The following is a 19,211-nucleotide window of genomic DNA, read 5'->3' as shown; positions in this document are numbered from 1 at the left end:
CTGTAAAGCTGGGGAGCATGGCAATGACAGGTTAAACCTTCCGGGTTCCAGGGATCATTTCCTGATTTTATTTTGTTATTTTGGTTCCCCTAGGCCAGGAGGAGACCTAGTTACCAAGTCCACTCCAAAGGACCCCAGAAGGGCCCATTACCATCGTGCACGAGCAGCTCAGAGAAGGGACCTCACCTTTTTAAGAGGCCCAAGCCCCAGATTTTCTGATTTTTCTTTCACTACACCCTCGACTGGTGTCATTTGAGTCACACCACAGCATTTACAGAGGTGTAATGTTCTTCCTCCCCATTTGGTCAGTGGGCACTTGGGGTCCAGAGAGAAGGGCCATGGCTTGCCTGGAGGAACATTTGTCCATCTCCCTCATATACTGCCCTGCCTGCTGCTCAGGTAGTTTTCTTTGGCATGCTGAAGAGGAAGGGCTGGGGCTGGGACCTTTGGTCACAGCTGTGATGCCTGCTTGGTAGGAGCTGAGCCCCGCTGTGGCCAGGGCACCCATCCCAAGAGCCTGTGTCTTCCCAGATCAGGAGTTACCACTGAGCAGTGACTGTCGGACATCTCCCAAGCCTTCTCTCTTTTTTTTTAAAGACTTATTTATTTATTTCTCTCCCCTTCCTCCCTACCTACCCCCGCCCCACCCCGGTTGTCTGTTCTCTGTGTCTATTTGTTGTGTTGTCTTCTTTGTCCACTTTTGTTATCAGCGGCACGGGAATCTGTGTTTCTTTTTGTTGTGTTATCTTGTTGTGTCAGCTCTCCATGTGGGCGGCGCCATTCTTAGAGGCAGGCTGCACTTTCTTTCGCACTGGGTGGCTCTCCTTACTGGGTGCACTCCTTGTGCATGGGGCTCCCCTAGGCGGGGGACACCCCTGCATGGCAGGGCACTCCTTGCGTGCATCAGCACTGTGCATGGGCCAGCTCCACAAAGGTCAAGGAGGCCCGGGGTTTGAACCACAGACCTCCCATGTTGTAGTCGGACGCCCTAACCACTGGGCCAAGTCCGATTCCCCAAGCCTTCTCTTGATAGGGCTGACATGGTATTCCTGCCTGGTTCCTCTCTCACAGAGGCCAGGTCCAGGCAGAATCCAGAGCAGAAGTTTAATAGGCAGCAGTACCGGATGGGGGAAGCTTTGACCCAGAAGGGGGGATGTGGGGCTGGCCTTTCAGAGACCCTCTTCGGGCCTCTGTCTCCTCACTTGTCATCTCGGGCTGGGCTTCTGCCTTGGTTTGAACCATTTTCCTTACAAAAGTTTATCCCTTGGGCCTGTAGTTTAAAGTCTGTACCACAGAAGTGCTAGTTGGTTCCTTTTCCCCTTAAGCACCAGTGTCCATACAGTTGCATGCAACCTGTTTTTGTTGTCTAGGAAAGGCAGATTTGGGGGTAAAGAAATTATTGAGAACCCCAGGCTAGGACCCTGGAGAGCTCAGACCTCCCAGCTCTGAGAAGAAGGTAGGAAACAAGAGCAGGCTTCTGACCCACATCCTCAGGGGCTAGTTCCCACCCCACTATCCCTGTGAATGGGCCCAGTCCCCACCAGGACCCCCGAGGGGGAAGCTCAGGGGCAGGGCAGTAGCCTCAGCACTCAGGTGACCAGTCATCACAGTCTGGGAGGTACCAGAAAATAAAGCCATTTTATTTATTTATTTTTTCTGCCATTGTGGCCTGAAGAGTGGAAGTGTGTATGGGAGGGTGGCGACGCTGAAGGCCCCTGCCAAAGGCCCTGAGGTCCTCTACTTGGCCTGGACTGTTTCCTCCAGCCTATCCAAGCGCTTCTGTAACTCCTGCACCATGGCCTGAAGTTTCTTCATCTCCTCCTCCAGTCGGGATACAGCATCCTGGGGGACCCAGTGCTGATTAGGCCAGTCCCTTCCAGGGCTCCCCTTTGACCCTGGCTGCTGCTGAGCCTACTCCAAAGAGCCCCAGGGCTGGGGCCGTTCTGTCTCTCAGCCATTTGCTACCTGGGGAACTGCAGGCCTACAAACCCAAAACCTGTCTACTAAGGCTTCAGGGTTCCCCACCCCTAGCCCCAAAAGGGTCCCCAATACATCAGCCTTCTTCCACATCAGTAGCAGTCTCCGCCCCATCTTCCCACCAGGTTCCTTGGCTCCCCATCCACCTCTCACCGAGCTGGGAGTGCCACTGGTCTCTGTTGCTGCCCTCCTGCGCCCAGTGTCCAGGCCCCTGTTGACCCTCAGCTCCCGACTCTTTGGGGGCACATAGCCATCCTTGAGGGAAATGAGGAGGGGCCCGGCATCCCGGCCCCCCAGCCACTCCTCGGCTGTGAGGGCGGGGTCAGGCCCTGCAGTGGGTGGGTACAGGTCCTCTTGGAACAGGTCCGACTGTGGGCAAAGTCAAGGCTGGTTACGAGAGTGCTTGGGGCCCAGGCCACCCCCTTACCCCCATGAGGTCAGCACCTGGCTCACAGCCCAGGGAGGAACATGGGAGCATCACCTTTCTAGGCACTGTCATGGCAATGGGCTCACACTTCCGCTCGTGCAGCTTGTAGAATCTGTGAAAACAGGAAGGTGAGCAGCGCCCACCATGAGCTGGGGTGGGGGTTGAAGGTCAGGACTGCCCACCGAGGGTGCACAGTCCAGGGTTGGTGCAGTCACCTGGCAATCTCACACTTGTTCACCTCCAGGCCACGTTTGGGCATGGAGCCCATGCCCCGCTGGGACTCCTTGGAGCTGAACATGGAGAGATAGTGCAGGAATGGGGCCTCAGAGGTGATCTCGAAGTACCGGATTGAGCTGTCACCCTGCAGGCAGTTGGTACAAAGGAGGATCAACACAGAAAGAGGCCTCCAGCGGGGAGCCCTCCATGCCCTTCCTGCCTGCCTCTCTTCCCCCATCCCCTGCCTGACTGGGCCACCTTGCCACAGAGGTAGACGATGTTGGTATCGGGATCAAAGAAGGGCAGCAGGACGCCACTGCTCGTGTCCAGCTCCTGCAGGGACAGCGGCTCCTCCAGGTGCTTCTGCAGAGCGGGGGGGGAGGGAACATTGAGCTGGGCCGAGTCAGGCACTGGGTTGGTGACCCACACTTCAACATCATCTGGTGAGGCCCCTCAGAGACCAACCATCTAAACCCCCACCTCACTAATGGGTAAATTGAGGCCCCTGGCCACGCAGCCAATGAGCTGGTAGGGCAGGGACTAAACTTCAGGTCTTTGGATTTGCCCCAGCCTCCCTTGGGCCACCGGCTCCCTCAGGCCTGGCACGCACCGTGTCCCACAGCGCCACCTGCCGCTCGCTCATGCGGCTGAAGCCCGTGGTCAGGATCTTGCCGTCAGACACAAACACAGCGCGCACCGGCCGGGTCCCCTCGTGGGGGCGGTCCTTCTCCTGGAAGGAAAAGGGTCAGACATCAGCCCCCAGGGCCAGGCCCAAGGTGGGGTGAGTGGGAGCGGTATCCAGGGGCCTGCCTGATGGTGGGCAGGAGGGTAAAAGTCCCTGGGTTAAGGGTCAGGGCTTTTGACAACTCACAGCTACCACGGTGCCTTTGCGGGGCTCGATGATGCGCACGCGCTTGTCGCGGCAGGAGGTGCAGATGAGGGCACCGTCCCGGCTCCAGTCCACGCTGTAGATTGTATCCGGGTGCACATCTGGGCCCAGCGTCAGCACATTCTCCCCCGTGCCCACGTCCCACACCAGGATCACGTTGTCACAGCCTGGACAATGCCCCCGTGTCAGAAACCACCTGGATCAGGCCCACAACCCCAGCCCCTGGCCCCCAGTCCCCTTGACACCTGCACTGAGCAGCACGTTCTGGGCCGTGGGGTGCCAAGCCACGATGCCCACACGCTTTGTGTGGCCCTCCAAGGTGACGACAGGCTCCCTCAGTGGCAGCGTCAAGCCCCCATCAGGAATCTCCCACACCTGCATGAAGGGGCTAGTGAGTCCTTGGGCTCGGGCTTCCCCGTCCCCGAGGCTGGAGGCTTGACCACAAACATCAGTTCCCCAATTGGAGCACCTTTCCTGGAGCCACCCTCGTGGCCCCCAGGTCCCCACCAACACTCACCATGACTGTGCAGTCCTCAGAGCCACTGGCAATAACGTTGTCATTGTGAGGGCACCAGGCAATGTCTAGCACGGGAGCTGTGTGGCCACAGACCGTGGGCACGTTCTTGTCCACACGTCCAGTCTAGAGGGCACAGTGGGGCTTGAGGGAGGGCACTTCAGCCCTCCAAACCCACCGACCTCCCCACCCAGACAGGCAGAGAAAGGAAAGCTGTGGGGTTCCTGGGATGCAGACCAGGGCCTAAGTTGGGGAGGATTGGCTCCTCTGTCTCCCCCAGTCCCAGAACTGTCTGGGCCCACCCAGGAGGGCTGCCCACAGGTGGCACAGGTTTGGGAGTTTGGGACTCGACACCAGGACTGCACTGGCTCCTGCTTCTGCCTATCCATCTCACTTTGTCATCTGGGCCTTGAGAGGTGGCATGGAATGGACTCTCCAGTGTCCTGGCTGCCTGAGCAAGGTTTCCCTGGGCAAGACAGGCCACAGCCCTGGACCAGAGACAGGTGGGGACAGTGGTCTCCAGGGAAATGTATGTGAATGGAGGGTTCAGGGACAGGCCTTCCAAAAGGAGAAGGACCAGGGAAGTCTGTCATACTGGCCCCCAGGCAGGAGCAGACATTTGGAAATAGCCTCTTCCGGGGACAGCTGTGGCAGCAGGGCTTCCTGTGTGGAGAGCAGCACAGAGCGCGGGCTCAGCTCTCACCCCGACAACCACTTCCTCTTCTTTTTGCCTCCTTCGGCCCTTTTAAGGTAACAACTTAGGGCCCATCTCCCTTTCCTGTCTCACCCCATGAAAAGCGCAAGAGTGTGCTGGGGGTGGGGGTCCACAGAATGCAGGAAGGGTAGGGAGCAGGACGAGGGGGAGGGCAGGGCTGGGGAGGGGAGAAGGCCTCCTGTATCATCCCTGCCTGTGAGCTGGGGCCCAGAGCTCGCTGGGTCCCCCAGGGCTCAGCCTGGTCCCTCAGGCAGGGCCAGACCCAGAGTCCCTCCCAGCCCCGAGAGCCCTGCCCTCTCTGGTCACGCAGTGAGTCTGCCCAGACTTAATGTGTGGCCCTTTTCATATCATCTCCCTGTTCTGAACCTCAGTTTCCATAAACCACCGCATATAGGAAACTTAAGGCTCACCTGGCCCTGCCTCATTTTACTGATAACAAGACTGAGGTCCAGAGAGGCTTGGAGGCAATCACCTCCTCAGGAATCCAGGGGGCCAGTCCTGGCTGGAGGCCCCCTTGGGTGAAGGAGCTGCTGCTCCCTGGGCTCCAGGCCTCACCTTGCCCAGCGGCAACACCAGGAAGGCCCCTCCCCCGCTGGCCTCACAGATGAGAGCCACGAACTTGGGGTTGACAGCACAGAAGCCACTGTCCCAGGTGGTCTGCGAGACGCGCACGTCTTCATAGCATTGATCGGCCTTGGCTGGCTGTCCAAACACGTGGCGGAACTTGCTGGAGCGGACCACCTGCCTGCTCATCCTGGGGACACACAGATTAGGGTCTTTTATCCTTTTGGGCCAAATCTGACCCTACCCTGGCCCCACCTCCCCCAAGACACCCCCTTAGCCAGGCATCGAAGGCCTCAGCTCACTTCCCCAGCCTCATTTCCCAGGGATCCTGGCCCCTGACATCCTGACATCCCACCACTGGCTTGGCCTCCCCACCCCCTCCTCATGCCTGTCTAACCTGCAAGGCCCATCTTCTCCATCCACGCAAGGCCACTCGAACCCACCCTCCCAATCCTGCGCCCTCAGCCTCTGTTCCAGAGCCTGGCATGTGTAAGCCCTAGAGCCCACTGCTGACTGACAGACCAATAGGCACAGATTCTCAGGGTTCAGACTCAGGGGCCAACAGCCCAGGCAGCTGGGAAGGCAGATTCTCCCTCAGTCACAGGGAGCAGACCTCCCAGCCCTCCTGCCCACGTGAGCAGCGTCCTGAAAGCAGGGGCTGGACACACAGGAGGAAGTGGCATGAGGGCCTGGCCAGGAGGGAGTGAGGTGGCAAGATGGTTCCCCAGGAGGTCTCTGGGCACCAAAACCAGGCAACAGCTCCCGTCCCAGTACTGCCTCCTCCCCCACACCTCTCTGCCTCTCTCGCCTCCGCTCAGAAAAAGCAGGTGCTTGTGAGTGCCATCTCCAGCCCATTGGAGCTCCATGCGGGAAGGGAGAGGCTGACATCTCTGAGGTCCGGCTAGGATGGTTTGCCCCAATTGTGGTGGCATGGAGAGGGAGGGAAGCCTTGGGGATTGCCCCCAGCTTTCTCAAGCTCCAGGGCCGAACCTTCCTGCTCAGCGAAGGGGCTCCCCTGAGCCGAGCCTCGGCCCACCTCCCCAGCTGCACCTACAAGCCCATCCTCCTCCCACTGGCGCTCCCATCCCCCTCATCCACGCTGTGACCCCTGAGGGGGCCCCTAGGTCTGCCTGCCCAGAGAGGGGCGTGAGGAGCATTGCCGGAGGAACAGCCTGGGATGGGGTGGGGGCTTGGTCCCAGGTGAGAAGCCTGGGTCTAGGGAGAGGGGATCCTCAAACCAGAGGTTGGGGGACAGGAAGCCATGGCCCCACAGTGCCTCCTCCCCCACCTCAGGTACCAGGCCCGGAAACCACGGAAAGGGGAACTTGGTCTTTTCTTGTTTTGCTCTCAGCCCTTCCTGTCTCTAAGCTCAGGGCGGCAGCTGCGCTCACCCGGCCTTTCCCAAGACCCCCATATTGGGGAAAGTCTGTGCCTGGCAGGTGTCCTGAGACCCTCCGGCTCCTGCTGAGGCCCCTCCCAGCTCCCCCACCTCCATCTTGGCTGTGGTGGTCCCTCACCCTCAGCTCTTTAAAGCACCCACGGGCAAACAGATGGACATCCGCAGGCATGCACCCCACCCTCTCCGGGGCGGGACCCCCCAGGCTGGCACGGTCGACCGGCTCCCCGGGCGCCCCTCCGCACGCGTCGGCTCTGACAGGCCGGCCGCCCCCGCAGACCAAGCCGGCCCCACAGGTGGCTCGCGGCCGCGATGCGCGGTCCTGCCGGCCACCCACCCGCTCTGCCTAGGGGCCTCCGCCTTACCTGCTGCTGAGGGATGAGAGCCACCCCCCAAATGGAGGAGCAAGAAGAGGAGGAGGAGGAGGAGGAGGAAGGAGCTGGAGGAGCCGGAGACGCGCCCGCTGAGGATGCTCTTGTCAAGACAATGAATGAGCAGCGCGACCGCCCGCCTCCTCGGGGTGGCCGCGCCCCTTTGGGCGGAGCTGCTCCCGGGCTCGCCCCACTTCCCTCCTGAGCGCCCCGCCCGCCCGCCTCGCCCGCGCTGGAGCCCGCCGCCTCCCTCCTCCCTTTGGCTGCCAATTCCAGACCCAAACAGATGCTGCTGCTGGCCGGGCCCTGGGAAGCTAATATGCGCGTGTTTTGTTTTGTGTTTTTTTTTAATGTAAAAAATGCAAAAATACCCTGTTCCTTCTTCCCTCCTTCAGAGCACTCGCAGCCTACTCGCCATCCTTTCCCTGGCATTCATAAAAGCTCCCTGAAGGTCCGCCCATCAGGCCTTTGTTGAAGCCCCCCAGGCCCACCCCAAGCTCAGGCTGTGCTGCTCTCAGCTCTCGACCTCGCAGGCAGGGCGAAGGGAAGGGAAGGGATGCTGGGAAGGGAGAGCCACTCTCGGTCCTGGATTCTTGTCCAGGCCCCGGGATTTATAAACAGTGGCCTTGGGAGAGCCACTTAACCTCTCTGGGTCTCATTTCTTCATCTGGGAGCATCCTTTGCCCTGCCTGCTTCGCAGGGTTGTAGTTGTAGTTGATATCAATGAGTCCCTACTTGTTCAAGGTGCTACAGAGGTAAGTCAGGTTCCTGCCCTTTAAAAGTTCTTAGGCTAAATGCAAATCAAAACCACAATGAGATATCACTTCACACCCACTAGAATGCCTATTATTAACAAAACTGAAAATAACAAGCGCTGACAAGGACGAAGAGAAATAGGAACCTTCGTACATTGTTGATGGGAATGGAAAATGGTGCAGCCTCCGTGGAAAACAGCTTGGCGGTTCCTCAAAAGTTAAACACAGAGTTACCATATGACCCAGCAATACCGTTGTAGGGATATACACAAAATAATTGAAAACAGGGCTCGAATAGATATTTGTAAACTAATGTTCATAGCCACATTGTTCACAATAACCAAAGATAAAAGCAACCTAAAGGTCCACCAGCAGATGGATGGATAGACAAAATGTGGTATATATACATACAGTGGAATATTATTCAGCCCTAAAAAGAAGTGAGGTTCAGATATATGTGACTGCATGGATAAACCTTGAAGACATCATGATGAATGAAATAAGTCAAGTACAAAGGGATAAAATAGTGTATAATTCCTCTTAGATTAAATAGCTAGAACATGCAAATTCATAGAGACAGAAAGTAGAGTACAGGTTATCAGGGCCAGGAGAGAGGAGGGCAATAGGCAGTTAATGCATTATGAGTCTGTTTGGAGTGATGGGAAAGTTCTGGTAATGGAGGTGAAGAGGGTGGCTTAACATTGTGAAGTGATTAACCTCAATGGTATTCTTAGGAATAATTGAGATGGGAAAGTTTATGTTGTATATATGTGTACACAATTAAAAAGTTAAAAATTGACTAAGACAATGACAATTAAATGCAACACATGTTCCTGATCTAATAATGGAGGAGAAAATGCCCAAAGGACATTATTGAGACATATGAAATATTGGAATATAGACTGTAAGCTTTATATCAATCTAAATTTCTCAAACTTGATAACTGTAGTTAAGGTGGTTATGCAAGTGAGTATCTTTGTTCTTAAAAAATGTACATGGAAGTATTAGGTGTGCAAGGAGCATGATAAATAAAACCTATCCTTGAATGTTTATAAAATAGATGGATGGATAGCTAGATGGACAAATAGGAAAAAGATATGGAAAATGTGACAAAATGCTAAAAGTTGGTGGATTACCTGCCCTAATCAAGATGACAAAGTAAGAAGTTTCAGGGGTCTGTCCCCTGACAGAAGCTTTGAACAACCGTCAAGGACTGGCAGAGGGGTGGGGGGGGGGGGGGGGAAAAAGAATTGGCAGAAACATCTTTCTCAAGGGCAAGTGCTGAGTCAAGGAAAAGGCAACTGAAAAGTGTTTGGATCTTCAGGCAGCTGGGGGCTGCCTGAAGGACTGAAACAAGACACATGTTACTGGCTTGCCATGAATGTAAAGGAAGCTCCCAGAATTCTCCTACAGAACTCCATGGGAGATCATCAAGTTGTGCTGCCTGGAGCAAGTGGTTACTAGCTGTGGGGACATACAGGGCAGTGCCCAGAACCATGAGGAAACTCCTAGGAAAAGGGGACATTCATATATCCATTTAAATTCCAGGGCCACATGTGCATGCCCAAGACAAAATGCATGCACAGAAAGAATGATGGAGACCCCTATGCTTTGGCCTCAAGTTATTCTATAAACACATTGTGTAGATAAGTCCTCAAGGAGAGCACTTGCACAGATCATCCTGCAAAGACTGATGTTTATGCGTTGTCCTTCCTTCTTTTTTTTTTTTTTTTTTTTAGCTTCAGCCATTCAAGGAAATCTCTGTCATAGCACTGGCTGGATGCAAACTTAAGGAATAGATGCCTCAGAGTTTAAATCCAGCAATAACACATTAAAATATCAAAATATCCAGGTTTCAACAAATAATTATAAACATACAAAGAAACAGGAATGGCCCAAGTAAAGGTGAAGGTTAAAGCACTAGAAACCTTCAGTGAGGAGGACCAGACCTGGGACATACCAGATAACAACTTTTAAAAACTGATCCTAAATATGCTCAAAGAGCTAAAGTTAAGCATGGACAAGAAAAGTAAAGGAAATCAGAAAAATAATATGTGAACACAAAGAGACTATCAATAGAGAAATAGAAATTATGAAAAGGAACCAAAAAGAGGTGAACACCACAGTAACAGAAATTAAAAATTCCCTCAGGGGTTTGTGATGGTTTGAAGCTATATGTACCTCCAGAAAAACACATTCCTAAATTTAATCTATTACTGTGGGTATAAACCTAATGTAAGTCAGATCTTTTCATGTGAATACTTCAATTAAGGTGTGATTCACCTCTTCAGGATGGCTCTTAATCCAGAGAGAGAGAGAGAGAGAGAGAGAGAAAGCCATGGAAGCAAAACTAAAAGAAATGAAACTTGAAAGAAAAGGGAAAAAGCAGTGGATGCTATCCTGTGTCTTGCAGTGAGGCAGAAGAGTTAAGGATTCCTTGCAGCTATTCTTCAGGAAGAAAGCACTGCCTTGAGAATGTCTTGATTTGGACATTTTCCCAGCCTCAAAACTGTAAATGAATAAATTACCATTCTTTAAGCTGAACCATTTCATGGTATTTTGCTTTAAGCAGCAAAAAAAAACCAGGGTTCAATAGCAGATTGGAACTGGCAGAAGAAAGAATCAGTGCACTTGAAGATAAGAGAATTGACATTATTCAATCTGAAGAGCAGAAAGAAAAAGTGAAAAAAAGTAAACTAAGCATTAGGAACCTGTGGGACACCACCAAGCGTACCGATTTACACATTGTAGGAGTCCGAGAAGGTGAAGACAGAATAGTCAAAGAAATAATGACTGAAAGCTTCTCAGATTTTTTTTTTTAAAGATTTATTTATTTATTTATTTAATTCCTCCCCCCCCCCTCCCCCACCGGTTGTCTGTTCTTGGTGTCTGTTTGCTGCGTCTTGTTTCTTTGTCCGCTTCTGTTGTCGTCAGTGGCACGGGAAGTGTGGGCGGCGCCATTCCTGGGCAGGCTGCTCTTTCTTTTCACGCTGGGCGGCTTTCCTCACGGGCGCACTCCCTGCGCATGGGGCTCCCCCACACGGGGGACACCCCTGCGTGGCACGGCACTCCCTGCGCGCATCAGCGCTGCACATGGCCAGCTCCACACGGGTCAGGGAGGCCCAGGGTTTGAACCACGGACCTCCCATATGGTAGACGGACGCCCTAACCACTGGGCCAAAGTCCGTTTCCCAAGCTTCTCAGATTTAACAAAATACATGAAGATAGACAGCCAAGACACTCAACCAACAGGATAAACCCAAACAGACCCACACTATGACATAATCAAACTGTCAAATGCCAAAGATAGAGAATTCTGAAAGCTGTGAGAAGCAACATGTCATGCATGAGGGAGCCTCAATTAGATTAAGCACTGATTTCTCATTAAAAAACATGGAGGCAAGAAGGCAGTGGGATGATATATTTAAAAAGGTAAAAGCAAAAAATTGCCAACAAAGAATTCTATATCTGGCAAAACTGTCTTTCAAAAATGAGGGAGAGATTAAGACATTCCCAGACAAACAAAAGCTGAGGGAATTTGTCACCACTAGAAGGTCCTATGAGAAATGCTATAGAGGGTTCTGCAGGTTGAAAGGAATACAGTAGACAATAGATCAAATAAAGATCTCAGGTAAGGCTATAACATGGTGACTTAGTTTGCTAAAGGGTTGCTAATGCAATATACCACAAACGGGTTAGCTTTTATAAAGGGAATTTATTAGGGGTAAAAGCTTACAGTTCTGAGGCTGTGAAATGTCCAATTCAAGGTGCCATCAGAGATGCTTTCTCACCAAAGGTCATCTGCTGGCAGATCCTGGGGTCCTGCCACATGGCAAGGCAAGATGGCAGCCAATTTCTGGAGTCCTCTCTCTCATATGGTAGGGTCAAAATAGTGGCTCTCTTTCTCTCTGTTTCTGCTTTCCATTCTCAGTTTATATAAAAGCCCAGCAAGAAGGTGGAGACCTAAACTGGATCACATATCACTGACAGTTCAATCAAAGGCTCTAAAATGATTTAACCAAGTGATCTAGTTAAAGGTCCCTTAACTGAATCTAATCAAAAGGCCCCATCTACACTTCCTTTTTTGGCACAGAAATTGGTTAGCTTAAGAAAATAATTTTCAGTGGTCCACAAAAGACAAACCAGGACACATGGGTAAACATAAATGCCAGTGCAATTTTATTTTTGCTTTGTAACTCCACTTTTTATTTCCTACAGGATCTAAAAGGCCAATGCATAAAATGTAATGATAAATCAGTGGTTTGGGACTCATATATATATAAATATGTAGTAGTGTTTGTTTATACATTGAAGTGAAGTTGGTATCAAATCAAATGAAATTGTTTTTAGATTTATGATGTTAAGTTTAAGTCCCATGGTAAATACAAAGGAAATACCAGAGACTATGCAAGCTCATAGAAACAGAAATTAGAAAGCAGGTTGTCAGGGCTGGGGAGAAGGGAGAATAAGGAGTTAATGCATAATGGATACAGGTTTCTGTTTGGGGAGATGGGAAGGATTTTAGTAATGGAAGGTGGAGAGGGTACTGCAGTATTGTAAATATGATTAATCCCACTGAATGCTATGTTTTGGAATGGTTAATGGTTGAAAAGGGACTGTTTATGTTTTATATATGTTACCACAATGAAAAAAAAAAAAGAGACAATGACAATTCAATGCAATATGTGATTCTCTGGATAGGATTTAAAGTAAGCAGAAAAGGCTCAAAGGACATTACTGGAAGGACTTCCAGGAAGATGGCAGACTAAATAAGACAGGGACTCTTTCCTCTCCCAGCAAAATACCTACAGGACAGGCAGCAACAGTCTGGAAAAAAAATGTTCTAGGGTTTAGGACACCAAGGGAAGGCTCAATACTGCCCAGAATAGAGAAGGGCAAAGGAAAAGAATCTCAGCAGCAAAACTGTGAGTTAAACTGCAGCTGAAGCTGCCAGCACCCTCCCCACCCTATAGATAATTTAGAATTCTCAGGTTTCAGGGCCACAGTTACAGACAAAAGGGGCACACAGGGATCCACATCCCCAGGAAAGTGGAGAGAGAGGGACACAGCTTAAGGCTGACTCAGCTTTTGACCCACAAATTTGGCCTGCCCTTCCACACTGGTACGGGCCATGCCATTGTTTGCCTTGGAGCCAGCAAGGGACTAAAGAGATCCAACTCTTAGAAACACCCTCCCTACTGACTGGGACTGGATTTGAGGATGCAGAGGGTAGTGAAATTATTTCCTTCCTGAGAAAAAGGAGGGAGCTGCCAGCAAAGGTTGCAGAACAGCCTCAGAGGTTTGAATGGCGAGGTTCTGAAGAGCCTGGAGGTATGATCCTAGCCAAATTGATCCCCTCAGTGATGCAGCACGCACATTCCCACCAGGCTTTGAACTGAGAGGGCTGCCAAAGTTCACCATCTGCTGGCCAACCAAGGAAGTGCATGAGAGGAAATTAAAAGTAAATAAGAGGAAAGTGGATTTGGCTCAATGGATAGAGCATCTGCCTACCACATGGGAGGTCCAGGGTTCAAACACAGGGCCTCCTGACCCATGTGATGAGCTGGCCCACACACAGTGCTGATGTGCACAAGGAGTGCTGTGCCACACAGGGGTGTCCCCTATATAGGAGAGCCCCACGTGCAAGGAGCGCGCCCCGTAAGGAAAGCTACCCAGCGTGAAAAAAGTGCAGCCTGCCCAGGAGTGGCACCACAGATGGAGAACTGACATGCAAGATGACACAACAAAAAGAGACAAAGACTCCTGGTGCTGCTGACAAGAATACAAGAGGACACAGAAGAACACACAGCGAATGGACACAGAAGACAACTGGGTGGGTGGGGAGGGCGGGGAAGGGGAGAGGAAAAAAAATGTAAATAAGAGAGGTTTTTTCCCAGCCTTTCCAGCCTCCCTCCCCAAAGCCCTTGGAAGCAGATCTGCAACCCATTACTGGATCCAGGACCCAGATCTGAGCAACTAACAGGGCAATCCTAAAGACCCAGAACAGGTTGAACCAAGAATCAAAGAACAGCCTCCCACCACTAAATCCCTATGAAAGAGAGAAATCGAGCACCTGAGTAAACTCACCATTATAATCAGATGCCTAGACATCAGCAAAAAATTACAAGCTATAAGAAAGTGGAAGAAATGGCCCAAGAAAAGGAATATATCAAAGCAGCACAGGATATGAGACAACTAATCAATGAGATTCATACAAATTTACAAAATCAAATTAATAAGTTGAAAGATAATATGTGTAGGAGATAAAGAATATCTCTGAGTGAACACAAAGAAGAATTTGAAAACCTGAATAGAAAAGTAACAGCTCATGGGGATAAAAGACATGCTAGGTGAGATAAAAAAACAAACAAACAAATAAAAACCCATTAGAGGGGAGCCAGGTGGCTAAGTGCCTGCTTCCCATGTACAAGGTCCCAGGTTCAATCCCCAGCACCACAGAAAACACACACACACACTAGAGGGATACAACAGCAGAACTTGAAATGATAAAAGAAAGAATAAATGATTCAGAAAACAGAACAGACGAAATTGAAGAGAGAAAAGAATGGAAAAAATTGAGCAGGGGCTCAGGGAGATAAATAATAACAGGAAACACAACATACATGTCATGGGAGTTCCAGAAGGAGAATAGAAGGGAAAAGGGGCAGAAAGAGTATGTGAGGAAATAATGGCTGAAAATTTCCCAAATCTCATGAAAAAAATGAACTTACATGTCCATGAAGCTCAGCATACCCCAACCAGAATAAATCTGAATAGATGTACTCTAAGACACATACTACTCAGAATGTCAAAGGTCAAAGATAAAGAAAATTCTGAGACCAGCAAGGAAGAAACAAATCATCACATACAAGGGATAACCAGTATGACTTAGCGCAGATTTCTCATCAGAAACCTTGGAGTCAAGAAGACAGTGGCATGATACAATTAGAATACTGAAAGAAAAATTGCCAGTCAAGAAATCTTTATCCAGCAAAACTGTCCTTCAAATATGAAGGTGAGTTTAAAATATTCACAAACAAACAGAAACTAAGAGAGTTCATTAAAAAAAGAATCTGCCTTTGCAGGAACTACTGAAGGGAGCCTTACAGCCTAAAAGAAAAAGACAGAAGAGAAAGGCTTGGAGAAGAATGTAGAAGGCAAGAATAGCAGAAAGGATAACCAAAAGAGTAAAAAGTCAGAAGAAAATAAGAAGTGACATATGAATACCAAAGAATAAAATGGTGGAATTAAATAATGCATTTACAGTAATATCATTGAATATGAATGGATTAAACTCTCCAATCAAAAGAAATACATTGACAGAATGGATAAAAAAACATGAGCCATCTATATGCTGCCTACAAGAGACTGACCTTAGACCCAGGTAAAGGAACCAGCTGAAAGAGAAAGGTTGGCAAAAGATTATCCACATAAACAGTAACCAGAAAAGAGCTGGGGTAGCTATACTAATATCATACAAAACAGACTTTAAATGCAAAAAGATACAGAATGGTATTACATATTAATAAAAGGGACAATCCACCAGGAAGAAATAACAGTCATAAATAACTATGCACCTAACCAGGGTGCCCCAAAATACACGAGGCAAACTCTGGTAAAGCTGAAGAAAGAAATAGACATCTCTACAATAATAGTTGGAGACTTCAACACCCTATTCACATCATTAGATAGAACAACTAGACAGAAGATCAAAAAGGAAACAGAGAGCTTGAACAATATGATAAATGAGCTAGACCTAACAGACATACACAGAACACTGCATCTCAAATCAGTGGGTTACACATTCTTCTCAAATGCTCATGGATCTTTCTCTAGGATAGACTACATGTTAGGTCACAAGGCAGGTCTCAGTAAACATAAAAAGACTGAAATTATACAAAGTACCTTGTCAGATGAGTATGGAATGAGATCAATAACAGACAGGAAAAGGGAAAATCTGCAAATGTGTGGAGGCTAAATAAGACACTCCAAAACAATCAGTGGGCCAAAGAAGAAATTGTAAGTGAAATTAGTCAATATATTGAGACGAATGAAAATGAAAACACAACTTATCAAAACTTATGGGATACAGGGAAGGCAGTGTTGAGAAGGAAATTTATAGCCCTAAATGCCTATATTTAAAAAGAAGAAAGAGCTAAAATCAAAGATCTAGCTGTACAACTGAATTAACTAGAAAAAGAAAAGCTAACCATTCCCAAAGCAAGCAGAAGGGAAGAGATAATAAAGATTAGAGCAGAATTAAATGAAACTGAAACAAAAAAGCAATAGAGAAGATGAGCAAAACCAAAAACTCTTTCTTTGAGAAGACCAATAAAATTGACAAACCTTTAGCTAAACCAACAAAGAAAAAAGGAGAGAAGATATAAATAAATAAGATCAGAAATGGAAGGGAAGCAACTAGAAAATGACCTTGAATTAAAGATTCAATGCGGAACAGCAGAATATATCTGTCTACATATAATAACATGACTTCGGGAAGTGGTTTGACCTAATGTAAGGGGGAAATGGAAAGGAGAAATGAGATTATAAGGCTGTGAGTCTCTAAAAAAGAGTCTGGAGGTTGTCAGAAGGAATACCCCTATGTACAACTGAACAGAGTCTAAGAGACAGATAAGGTAGATACAACCCCAGGTATTGGTTCTTTTGAGGGATAAAGAGACCCACGGGTTCTATGGTCATGGCAGAAGGGGTTCACTGCCATGACAGATGGCCCTTCTTTGGAGCTGGTGTTTCTGCGTGATGGAAATGGACTCAGAGGGGATCTCTTTTCACAAGACTTGCATGCTACTTTATTGGAACTGTAGTTGGTGCTGAGTTTAAGATATATGTAGGGGATTTGAATCTCTGGACTGATAATATGACACCCAGGCCCAGAGCCTCAACAGACTTCAGCTCCTACACTTTGACTTATTGGACTTACTCCACTCAGCTAACATGGAGTTGAAGAAGGTCAACCACCACAACATGGAGCCTAGAGTGTCTACAACTAGAAGCGGGAAGAGTGCATCCAGTACCCATGTGGAATCTAAGCCCTCACTTGACATAGGTGTGCAATGGACACAACCAATCCAATGTCCACAGAGGAAATGTGAAATGGGTGTGGGAACGGTAGCCATGGGGGCTGCTGGGTGTGGGGAACGGGAGGAAGAGATGAGATGTGGAGGCGTTTTCGGGACGTGGAGTTGTCCTGGATAGTGCTTCAAGGACAATTACGGGACACTGTAGATCCCCCCAGGGCCCACTGGATGGAACGTGAGAGAGTCTGGGCTATGATGTGGACCATTGACTATGGGGTGCAGTGATGCTCAGAGATGAACTTACCAGGTGCAATGGATGTATCACGATGATGGGAGAGAGTGTTGCTGTGGGGGGAATGGGGGGCGGGGGCGGTGGGGTTGAATGGGACCTCATATATTTTTTTTAATGTAATTAAAAAATAATAATAATAAATAAATATTTAAAAAAAAAAAAAAAGAAATGGAAGGGGAAACTGACCCCACAGAAATAAAAATGATCATAAGAGGATATTATGAGAAACTATATGGCGACAAGTTAGAGACCTAGATAAAATGGACAAATTCCTAGAAATGCACAACTTACAGTGATGCTACAAGAAGTACAAGAACTTAACAAACCAATCACATTTAAAGAGATTGAATCAGTCATCAAATATCTCCCAAGAGGGAAGCGGACTTGGCCCAATGGATAGGGCGTCCGCCTACCACATGGGAGGTCTGCAGTTCAAACCCTGGGCCTCCTTGACCAATGTAGAGCTGGCCCATGCACAGTGCTGATGTGCGCAAGGAGTGCCCTGCCACGCAGGGGTGCCCCCGCGTAGGGGAGCCCCACACGCAAGGAGTGCACCCCGTAAGGAGAGCCGCCCAGTGCGAAAGAAAGTGCAGCCTGTCCAAGAACGGGGCCGCACACATGGAGAGCTGACACAGCAAGATGACCCAATAAAAAGAAACACAGATTCCCAGTGCCGCTGATAAGGATAGAAGTGGTCACAGAAGAACACACAGCAAACGGACACAGAGAGCAGACAACTGCGGGGAGCGGGAGAAGGGGAGAGAAATAAATAAAAAATAAATCTTAAAAAAAAACAAAACAAAAAACCACAGCTTTAAACACAAACAAACAAACAAAATTCCCAAGAAAGAAAAGTCCACGACCAGATGGCTTCACAGGTAAAGAGAAAATTATCCAACACATTTTATAGGGCCAACATTACCCTACTACCAAAGCCAGATAAGATACTACAAGAAAATAAAATTACAGACCAATCTCTCTAATGAACATAGATGCAAAAATTCTCAATAAAATACTTACAAATAGAATCCAACAGCATATCAAAAGAATTATACACCATAATCAAGTGGGATTTACTCCTGGTTTGCAAAGCTGGTTGAACACAATAAAGTCAATCAACATAATACACCACATCAACAAATTGAAGGGAAAAAAAACACATGATCATCTCAATAGAAGCAGAAAAGGCATTAAAAAAAATCCAGCATCCTTTCTTTTTTTAAAAATAAATCAATTTGATTGATACATATTAATAAAGCATGCAGTTCATCCAAAGTGTCCAATCAATGGTATTTGGTAAAATCAGATAGTTGTGCATTCATCACTTCAATTATGAATAGAGCATTTTCATTAATGGCTTTTAGTAAAATCAACAGCATCTTCTCTTGGTTAAAAAAACTTCAAAAGATAGGAATAGAAGGAAAATTCCTCAAAATGAGAAACCCATAGCCAACATCGTACTCAATAGGGAAAGGTTGAAAGCTTTCCCTCTAAGATCAGGAACAAGACAACAATGCCCATTGTAACCACTGTTATTCAACATTGTGCTAGAAGTTCTAGCTAGAGCACTTAAACAAGGGAAAAAAAAACAAACAATAAAAGGCATCCAAATAGGAAAAGATGAAGTAAAACTCTCATTATTCACAGATGGCATGACCCTATATTTAGAAAACTCTGAAATGTCTATGGCAAAGCTACCTGTTCTAATAAACAAGTTCAGCAATGTAGCAGGATACAAGATCAACACACAAAAATCAATAATGTTTCTGTACACTAGTATTGAACAATCTGAAGATGGAATCGGGGGGAAAAATTCCGTTTACAATAGCAACATAAAGATTCACTTAAACCAAAGAAGTACAGGACCTATATTCAGAAAACTACAAAATAATGCTAAAAGAAATTAATGTAGACTTAAACAAATGGAAAGACATTCCATGTTCATGGATTGGAAAGCTAAATATCATGAAGTCATCAAGCCTACTCAAACTGATCTATAGATTCAATGCAATGCTGACTAAAATTCCAACAGCCTACTTTATAGAAATAGAAAAGGC

At 48.1% G+C, this 19,211-nt stretch overlaps 1 protein-coding gene across 1 annotated transcript; it reads right to left on the bottom strand.

Annotated features, from left to right (window-relative positions):
• Positions 1-1,619: 1,619 nt before the first annotated feature.
• On the bottom strand, positions 1,620-7,194 carry CORO1A (coronin 1A). The gene is made up of 11 exons (XM_004461472.5): positions 7,064-7,194; positions 5,294-5,492; positions 4,027-4,149; positions 3,755-3,884; positions 3,492-3,676; positions 3,231-3,350; positions 2,879-2,983; positions 2,620-2,765; positions 2,459-2,516; positions 2,131-2,346; positions 1,620-1,842 (listed from the first exon to the last, which is right to left on the bottom strand). The coding sequence occupies exons 2-11, from the start codon at positions 5,489-5,491 to the stop codon at positions 1,738-1,740; spliced, it is 1,386 nt and encodes a 461-aa protein (XP_004461529.1). The 5' UTR covers position 5,492; positions 7,064-7,194; the 3' UTR covers positions 1,620-1,737.
• Positions 7,195-19,211: the final 12,017 nt, after the last annotated feature.

This window comes from Dasypus novemcinctus, chromosome 23 (assembly GCF_030445035.2).
Source record: "Dasypus novemcinctus isolate mDasNov1 chromosome 23, mDasNov1.1.hap2, whole genome shotgun sequence".
Taxonomy (NCBI): Eukaryota; Metazoa; Chordata; class Mammalia; order Cingulata; family Dasypodidae; genus Dasypus; species Dasypus novemcinctus.
The sequence above is the reverse complement of the archived record's forward strand: the minus strand, read 5'-3'. Positions and strand labels throughout refer to the sequence as shown.